We start from the raw sequence: 10,033 nt of genomic DNA on the forward strand, positions 1-10,033 counted from the left end.
AAATTTGCATGGGTGATGCATCTAGGGATGTACACTACCAGACTTGCTTCGGATGCTGGATCTGACCTAAATTTTCCAGATGATTGACCAGGTTAAAGTTTTTGGAGCAGGTCCATTCCCAAGGAAGTATAAGCCCTACTCGGACCAAACTTGCATGGATGATGCATCTAGGGATGTACACTACCAAACTTGCTTCAGATGCTGGATCTGACCTACATTTTCCAGATGAGTGACCAGGTTAAAGTTTTTGGAGCAGGTCCATTCCACAGGAACTATAAGCCCTATTTGGACCAAACTTGCATGGATGATGCATCTAGGGATGTACACTACCAGATTTGCTTCGGATGCTGGAACTGACCTACATTTTCATTCCCAAGTAACTATAAGCCCTATTTGGACCAAACTTGCATGGATGATGTATCTAGGGATGGACACTACCAGACTTGCTTCGGATGCTGGATCTGACCTACATTTTCATTCCCAAGTAACTATAAGCCCTAGCTAAACTAAACTTGCATGGATGATGTATCTAGGGATGGACACTACCAGACTTGCTTCGGATGCTGGATCTGACCTACATTATCATTCCCAAGTAACTATAAGCCCTAGCTAAACCAAACTTGCATGGATGATGCATCTAAGGATGGACACTATCAGACTTGCTTCGGATGCTGGATCTGACCTTTATTTTCCATACAAGAGACTTGGTTAAAGTTTTGGGAACAGATCAATCCGAATGAACTTGAAGACCTTGATATCTGCATTATTAACAGTTATGAATATTTGTTTGTAAACACTATACATATACATATTTTTCATGCTACAGGCTTAGAAATGTGTATATGCCATGTAAGGGGCTAAACACAACTTTCAAGAATATTGTTGTTGGGATGAATACTAAATATAAGAAAATATGATGTGAGATTTGCATTACTTAAACTGATAACATTCGTCGAGGTGAGCTTCGTAATCTTTGATTACCTATGTTTGAGATATGATGTTGTATGAGATATTGATGTATGAGATATGTTGTTGCTGCATGATATATTGGGGTTAGGATTATGAAAGTTCAACACTGTACATATTTTCAGCAGTTTAATCAACATTCATTACTCCCCTTTCAGCTGTGCATTCAACATTTCTTACTCCCTTTCAGCTATTCCTCAGAGACGATGGAGGCTGACACATCCATGGACGACGTGGATACGTCGATCTTGATTGACTGTGTATGGAGGGAGGAATTCGAGTAAGTAATATACATGTATATACAGTACTTAATGTTCATTTTTTTTTTTAATCAAAATTTTAGTCCCATGCACTTTTTAAACAAAATCATTAGAAAAAATTTGTACAGTCCGGAAATGTATCCTTATGGTGAAGAGCTATAAGTCCCAAATTGAACTGGCCGACCCAATATTACTTGGTGACTCATAATTAACGGTAATTAAGTGAATAGGGAATGGATTCAAAGCAATTAAAAATTTAGAGATGGTGGATTTGATAAAAATGTGTTAACATTAGCAGTGCAAACACTTGAGACGAATTCAGGCAAGTGGGTTACAAAAGCCCAGTTGTTCATTAAAAATATAATAAAATATTTATGATTGAATTACAATTCAAAAATTTTTTTTTTGTTTTAACTCCTTTTACCACATTAAATACAAAAAATAAATAATAAACCACTGGATTTACAAATAATATATAAATCTTGTATGAAAGCAAGGTATTTCAAAATGGCGCCATTAACAATGTGGGGGATTTTATGAATTTTCAGAAAAAGGCATAAAAATTAAAAGTTAATTTGGATAATTTTCGTATTTAATTGTGCATTACTGTTCTTTTAATTAATGATTTTAAGTCTACTGTACGAAACAGGACCATTTATAAAAAGGTTGTTGATATACAGTAGGCAAATAAAAATTTTTATTAAAACATACTTTACTTTTGATGTTTGTTACAAGATTAGCCCCATGTCGATGTGCAATAAAGATATTTATATTTTGAGAAAATATTGGTGTTTGAGATATGATGTTGCTGTAAGATATATTGGGGTTAGGATTATTTTTCAATTACTGTAACTGATTTTCAGCAGTTTAATCAATATTCATTACTCCCCTTTCAGCTGTTCATTCAACATGTCTTACTCCCCTTTCAGCTGTTCCTCAGAGACGATGGAGGCTGACACATCCATGGACGACGTGGATACGACGATCTTGATTGACTGCGTATGGAGGGAGGAATTCGAGTAAGTAATATACATGTATATACTATTTATGTTCATGTTTTTTTTTTTACGATCAAATATATGTTGCCCAAGAGGCACAGTGGTAAGAGCGTCTGATTTAATTAGAGTTGTGAAGTAAGGAGATGATCCTTTGGTGAAGAGGTAATTTTGGGTGAAGGGGAGTGTAAATTATTGAAGTAAATGGCCAACCCCTAGGGGGGAATAATCAAGAAAGACAAAAATAGGATGGGGTCATTTAAAAATCTTAAGAACTACCAGGACAGAAACTCACCCCAGGGGTAGGTATGGGCCACTATGAGGAATCCCAAGATTTTTTTCATTGAAATATATAGTAAAAATGATAAAAACTCCTTCTTAAGAAATATTACCACTGGACTTGAAACGCTGAGACTTGTGTGGAAGCATCCTTGGATAGTGTAAAACCAATGTTACTCAGGTGAGCATTGTGACCTTTGGCCTCGTTTTATTATAAACCTCAAATGATTAATTAATGTCTTCATTTTAAGTCTACAGTTTACAGGACCATTTATAAAAAAAACTCACATGAGTCATAGTTTTTAAAAGATGCATGAATTAAAAATTGTTCCATGAAATGATATCATTTTTCAAGGTTTATTTCAAAAGTGATTTATAAGGAATATATTTTTACACTCAACATGCTCAAACTTCGCTATCTTGAACCCAACTGGACTGAGAAAAAATTTGAGATATCCAAGATATTGAGACATGGATGTTCGAGATACTGAGGTTCAAGTATATTTTATGTATAGATATTCAGGGTAAACTACTTATGGAGTAGGCATTGGGACTTAAAAATCACTATCCATTGTATTTGAGATATTGGTGTTTGAGATACTGAATGTCAAGTGCATTTCATTTTCAGTGTTCCAGCGAGGCCCATGGATGATGCTGAGAGGGAGGGACCATTGTAAGAGATTAGGTTTGTGGGGCCATTGTAAGTACAAACTAATTGATTAGGTTTGATGAGGGAGGGGCCATTGTAAGTACAAATTAATTGATTAGGTTTGATAAGGGAGGGACCATTGTAAGTACAAACTAATTGATTAGTTTAATGAGGGTGGGGCCATTGTAAGTACAAACTAATTGATTAGGTTTGATGAGGGAGGGGCCATTGTAAGTACAAATTAATTGATTAGGTTTGATGAGGGAGGGGCCATTGTAAGTACAAATTAATTGATTATGTTTGACGAGGGAGGGGCCTTTGTAAGTACAAACTAATTGATTAGTTTTGATAAGGGAGGGACCATTGTAAGTACAAATTAATTGATTAGTTTAATGAGGGTGGGGCCATTGTAAGTACAAACTAATTGATTAGGTTTGATGAGGGAGGGGCCATAAATGTAAGTACAAACTAATTAATTAGGTTTGATGAGGGAGGGGCCATAAATGTAAGTACAAACTAATTAATTAGGTTTGATGAGGGAGGGACATTAAATTTGAAAGTACAAACTACTGAAACTACTCCATTGAAAACAATCTTGATTTTCTTTTTTAAAGAGATTCATATTTTTTAACAAAAAAGTTTCAGTGTTCAGTTAGGTGGGGTTCTTTTTCTTTGTTAATTTTTGTATTTTTTTTTTTTTTTTGAGAATTTGAATGATTTAGAAAATTATATTTTGAAAGTTTATGGAAATTCAGCATAAATGTGTTAATTTTTAGCAGAAAGATGAGTATCAGGTACATAATTCTATACCTGTCTTTATACAAAAAATGATTTTACTGTGTGAGAACTGGGCAGTTATCATGTTATGGTGTTCATGTCCATCCAACTTTCTTTAACTTTTTTCATATCTGGTTCAAATATTAAACTTAAAATATGAAGTGTAGAGGAATCCATTTTTTCCCTTCCACTATTGAAACTTTTTATAATTTTTAAAACATGTTTATCACATGCCATGCTGCACCAATATTTGAGGAATAGGTGAAAGGGGCAAAAATTTCTCGGTATACAGAAATATACTACGAAAAAAACTAATCTTTATCAATTAAATTCCCTTATTTCAAATTTGTCCACAAGCAACAAAAGAAATAAAACAATGACAGAGTTTGATCCTTGACTTGTGATTGTAGGTTTGATGAGAGTTTTCGTTTGCTTTGTGAGCAAGTGGAGGCACTCAGAGCTTATGGACAAGCGGTCAAGGAGGAGCTGCGGCTAATGGATGAGGAGACAGAGGTAAACATGAATAGTAACACAGCTCGTGCCCTGTGTACAAAAATAGTTTATATTTTCATGAATTATGTGAAATTCAAAAGCACTACGGTGAGATTTTGTGAAATTAACCATTGAGTCAAGGGTTCTGGTTCAAGTGCAGGGCTTCATTGTTTAATTTGCTAGGCTGGGGGGAGCCATTTTCAGACTATATTGATCTCCTTTAAAAGAAGAGCTCCATTTAAAGATATAAAAAAATGATCAAATTTTAAAGTGCTTAAGATACCATTTCTAAAAAAAGTAAGTTAGTTTGTTGATCCCTAGCCTTCTTACCCAAATGCTGATTGAAACTTGTGACCTGGTCCATATTAGCTTAAAGATATGTATGCTCTGTTAAACAGTATTTTTGCACAGCTGAAACCAAACAAAAATTTTTGAAGCATGATGAGGCAGAGCTATCAAAAATGAAGCATTCCTGCAAATTGGATGAAATATTATTCGGTATTAACAAAGTACTGGTCGGGAAAAAACACAATATTCTCATGCATATTTATAAAGGACCTACGTATATGCACTTTTGCGCATGTGCGCGGGAAATAAAGATCAGATAAAACTATTTTTTGTGACACTGTTTAAATTACAAAATTAACCAACTCTGAGGTGTTCAGGTTACTTGACAAGTTTACAATGTGTACAAGTTTGAAACATACAGTATGCTGTATACACGTTCTAGGATCAATGCACATGAGAAAATACTGAGAAACTTGAGCGGCTGAAATCAACGGCCATATTAATCAGTTGATAAAATAAATGGAATAAACGGCCACCTGTTAAACAGTCATTTTTGCACACTGTAAAAATGTCACATATAATTTTTATTTCGCTAAAATGAGCTATCAAAAATTAATGCAATTAAAACAAATTACTATTTCCCTTGCATTAATTTGTGATGAAAAAAATCATAAACCAACAAATTATGTAAAAATCATAGTTTCCTCTACCTAAAGAAATTCACAAGTTACAAGTAGAAGCCCTAATTGCTACACTTGTGAAAACAAAGTTTCATGCGGCATGACTAATGACTTTGGAAAGATTTTTACGCTCCTGTAAATTGACACCTGTGTTTGATTTTCAAATACACAAATTAATTAAGATTTGTGTATCTGTGATTATCAAGAAATTTTAGCTTTATGCAAATTTGGCAAATACTTCAACAAGTAAGTTAATTGCCGATGTATTGGGGGGGGGGGGTATTAACAAAGTACATTTCGGGAAAAAAACATATTCTCATGCATATTTATAAAGGACCTACTTATATGCTGGATTTTCTGCACCATGTGTGCGGGAAAAGCATTTTTGTGAATTATTTTCAGATTGAGGAAATTATTTTTTGTATTTTTTGTTTATGAGGTACAAAAGCATAACCAACTCTGAGGTGTGCTAACTAAATGACAATGTTTACAATGTGTACAATCTTCGAAACATATATTTTTTTTAAAATACACATTTTTCACATGCACAATTAATATAGAGGTAATTTAAAAAAAAAATGTGAAACTTAAGTCTTTTTAGCTCACCTCAACGAAGTTGGGGGGAGCTTATGTGATACCCTCGGCGTATTTAAAAAAAAATATGAAACTCAGGTAAACGTTTTGGGTCCTCCCCTGGAGCTTTAAACCCACAGGTTAAGGTTAAGTTTTTTGAAGCAGTTTTCTTTTTAATTACTTCTGTGTCCTATACTGATTAGACAAGCATGGAAAATGGTTTTAGTGTGTTTAATTGTACCAGACAAAGTTTCAGATGCTGCAGTTTCAGCAAAGGAATTACCAGGTTAATGTTTTTGGAGCAGGTTAACATTTTTGGTGTGGGTTTCATTTCCAAGTAACTATAAGCCTTATGTTGACCAAACTTGCATGGATGATACATCTAAAGATGTATACTACCGTGCTTGCTTCCGATGCTAAATCTGACCTTCATTTTCCGGTTGAGTGAACAGGTTAAAGTTTTTGGTGTAAGTTTCATTTGCAAGTAACTATAAGCCCTATGTTGACCAAACTTACATGGATGATACATCTAAGGATGCATACTACCGAGCTTGTTTCAGATGCTGAATCTGACCTACATTTTCCAGTTGAGTGAACAGGTTAAAGTTTTTTGTGAGGGTTTCATTTCCAAGTAACTTTAAGCCCTATGTTGACCAAACTTGCATGGATGATACATCTAAGGATGCATACTACCAGGCTTGCTTCAGATGCTGAATCTGACCTACATTTTCCAGTTGAGTGAACAGGTTACAATTTTGGTGCAGGTTTCATTTCCAAGTAACTATAAGCCCTGTGTTGACCCAACTTGCATGGATGATACATCTAAGGATGCATACTACTGGGCTTGCTTTGGATGCTGAATCTGACCTACATTTTCCAGTTGAGCGAACATGTTAATGTTGTTGGTGCAGGTTTCATTTGCAAGTAACTTTAAGCCCTGTGTTGACCAAACTTGCATGGATGATACATCTAAGGATGCATACTACCAGGCTTGCTTCGGATGCTGAATCTGACCTACATTTTCCTGTTGAGTGATTAGTTAAAAATTTTTAGTGCAGGTTTCATTTCCAAGGAACTATGAGTTCTTTTATGACCAATTTTGCATAGATGATACATCTAAGGATGCATACTTCCAGGCTTGCTTCGGATGCTGAATCTGACCTACTTTTTGTGGATGAGTGAAAAATGTTAGTTTTGATGCATGTTTCATTTCCAATAAACTATGAGCCCTATAATGAGCAAACTTGCATGGATGATACATCTAAGGATGCACACTAATAGACTTGCTTTGGATGCTGAATTGGACATACATTTTTCAGATAATAGACAAGGTAAAAAATATAGTTGCAGGTCTATTACTAAAAACTATAAGGCTTATATAACATTGTATAAACCAAACTTGCACAAATGGTGCATCAAGGGATGAAAACTCTCAAATTAGCTTCAGATGCTGGATTTTCATGACATTTTCATGAAGAAGAAGTTGTTTAAATTTTTTATGTAGGTCTATTTCAAAGTATCAGATCAAAATTGCTTTTAGAAATATTTTCATTTTTGGAATGTATACTTTTTGTTTGTTAATCATGTGACTTTGCCTTATTTAAAGACAACTTTCGTTGAGGTGAGCTCTGTAATTAATCTCTGATTACCTACGTTTTATAAATGCATAAACTTTAAATTTCTACGTGTAGTAATAGCTTAGCAACAATTAATTCAACCAGTTACATGGAGAATTAACGGATATCGAGTTTAAAAACTGAGTCTTAAAAATTATTTACTTGTGGAGACATTGTTAGTGATATTTCAAAGTACTTTTTAAAAAGAGAAAAGATTTTGTTTGTCAGTGTGAGCATGGGAATTCTCACTTATTACCTATTCTTCTTATTTTTCTCAAACACGTTTCAAAAAATTGTAAACGTGACTTTCCAGCCGTCATTTGAAATTTTATCCTAAATTTCCCTAACCCACGTGTTTGTAGTAAAAGCGCAGTAGACCATCATGCTTTTCAGCTCATTCACGAGATTGGACCTCAGATTGTTTGCTGTGAGCATGCGAGACCATGTGATCATGAATATTTCAATAAGAGGCGGTTTAATATCCGACTCGGAGAGAAAATAATTTTTACAAAATAATATTTAATAACTTTTAAAAGTGATTGAGTAGAATTGTCTTATTTGCAGAAAGTATATAACTTTTATAACTTGATGAGACACCACATATATTTAATTCTTTAAAAATAAAACTCTAATACGGCATATATATCTTTAAGGTTTGATTACATTCCTCTTATTATTTTAGCTCATCTGAGCTGAAGGCTTATAATTAACTTAAAAGAGCTTTCCTCAAGAACCAATTTTAACCAGACTTGCCCTAAGTATCCTTGGGTGATGGAAATTCAATTGATGGCTCCATTCTCTTTTAAGGGAAGATAATTATGATTTAGTGAAAAATTACTTGGAGATTTTAAAAATCATTTTCTATAAAGGAACAAATGTATAGGAAAGATGGAACTTGTATGGATACATCTTCAAGTGGAGTTTTATGAAGAGACTTACTTTAACATTCGACAGCTGACTTTTACATTTTAGTAAATGGAGTTTGTCTCTGTTGAAATTGTACAAGTCAGTTGTCAATTGCAAAAGTTTCTTAATAAAACTCCAGTAGTGTAGATTCAAGTTTATGACCCCTAGTAAAAGGGTGGGGCTATAATGGATGATCATAGGAGTTTTACATAGGAATATATAGGAAAAAATCTTTTATAGTCTTTTTTCTTAAAAACAGCTAAGCCATAATTGGTCATATTTATACATGAAAGCTTCCGCAGGTGAAATAGTGTAGATTCAAGTCCTGAGTGCCCCAGGCAAAGGAACAGTTGCTACCATTATCTTTGTTGTCTTCGCTTTAAAATTTAATAATTTTGAAATGTGGCAATATTACAGGTATTCAGTTATTGAAAATGAATTGATCAAAATGAAAAATTCTCATACGCATGAAAATTTTAATTCCTGATAAACATAAATTTAAACTCATTTGATTATAATATTAATTTTTTTTGCTGTTGTAGTGTTTGTTCATGATGAGCATTTTTGTTTATTTGGACAAATGTATATGTAATGTACTTTAATGAGTAAAATATGAATAAGCCTGTTTTATAAATATTATTTCAGTATGAGGAGATGCCTACGTTTGATGTACAGGATCCTGTGAGGACTGTTTTGCCTCAGTCCTGTGCGACTCCCTCCCTACCTGCTGATCTTGATGTACCTGGTGTAGTGGCAGATGTCCCTGATGCTCCTGATGTGGTGGCAGATATTCCTGATGTGGTATCAGATGTTCCGGATGTAGTGGCAGATGTTCCTAGTGTGGTGGCAGATGTTCCTGGTGTGGTGGCAGATGTTTCTGGTGTGGTGCCACATGTCCCTGATGCTCCTGTGATGCCAGATGCTCCTGGTGTGATGGCAGATGTTCCTGATGTGGTGGCAGATGTTCCTGGTGTAGTGGCAGATGTCTGTGATGTTCCTGGTGTGGTGCCAGATGTCCCTATTGCTCCTGGTGTGGTGCCAGATGCTCCTGGTGTGATGGCAGATATTCCTGATGTGGTGGCAGATGCTCCTGGTGTAGAGGCAGATGTTCCTAGTGTGGTGGTGTGGTGCCAGATGTTCCTGATGTTCCTGGTGTGGTGCCAGATGTTCCTGATGCTCCTGGTGTGGTGTCAGATGCTCCTGGTGTGGTGCCAGATTATCCTGGTGTGGTGCCAGATGTCCCTGATGCTCCTGGTGTGATGGCAGATGTTCCTGGTGTGATGGCAGATGTTTCTGATGTGTTGGCAGATGTTCCTTTTGTGGTGCCAGGTGTCCATGATGCTCCTGGTGTAGTGGCAGATGTTCCTGGTGTGGTGCCAGATGTTCCTGGTCTAGTGGCAGATGTTCCTGGTGTGGTGCCAGATGTCCCTGATACTCCTGGTGTGGTGCCAGATGTTCCTGGTGTGGTGCCAGATGCTCCTGGTGTGGTGGCAGATGTTCCTGGTATAGTGGCAGATGTTCCTGGTGTAGTGGCAGATGTTCCTGGTGTGGT

The 10,033-nt window shown here is 35.6% G+C and overlaps 1 protein-coding gene across 1 annotated transcript; it reads left to right on the top strand.

Moving 5' to 3' along the window:
• Positions 1-3,932: 3,932 nt before the first annotated feature.
• Positions 3,933-9,741, top strand: LOC134270655 (splicing factor 3A subunit 2-like). Its single transcript, XM_062752892.1, has 3 exons — positions 3,933-3,943; positions 4,337-4,439; positions 9,127-9,741. Exons 1-3 carry the CDS (start codon positions 3,933-3,935, stop codon positions 9,739-9,741), a joined length of 729 nt encoding a protein of 242 aa, XP_062608876.1.
• Positions 9,742-10,033: the final 292 nt, after the last annotated feature.

Source organism: Saccostrea cucullata, unplaced genomic scaffold, assembly GCF_032062105.1.
Source record: "Saccostrea cucullata isolate Sc308-1 unplaced genomic scaffold, CSIRO_AGI_Scuc_v1 ctg468, whole genome shotgun sequence".
Taxonomy (NCBI): domain Eukaryota; kingdom Metazoa; phylum Mollusca; class Bivalvia; order Ostreida; family Ostreidae; genus Saccostrea; species Saccostrea cuccullata.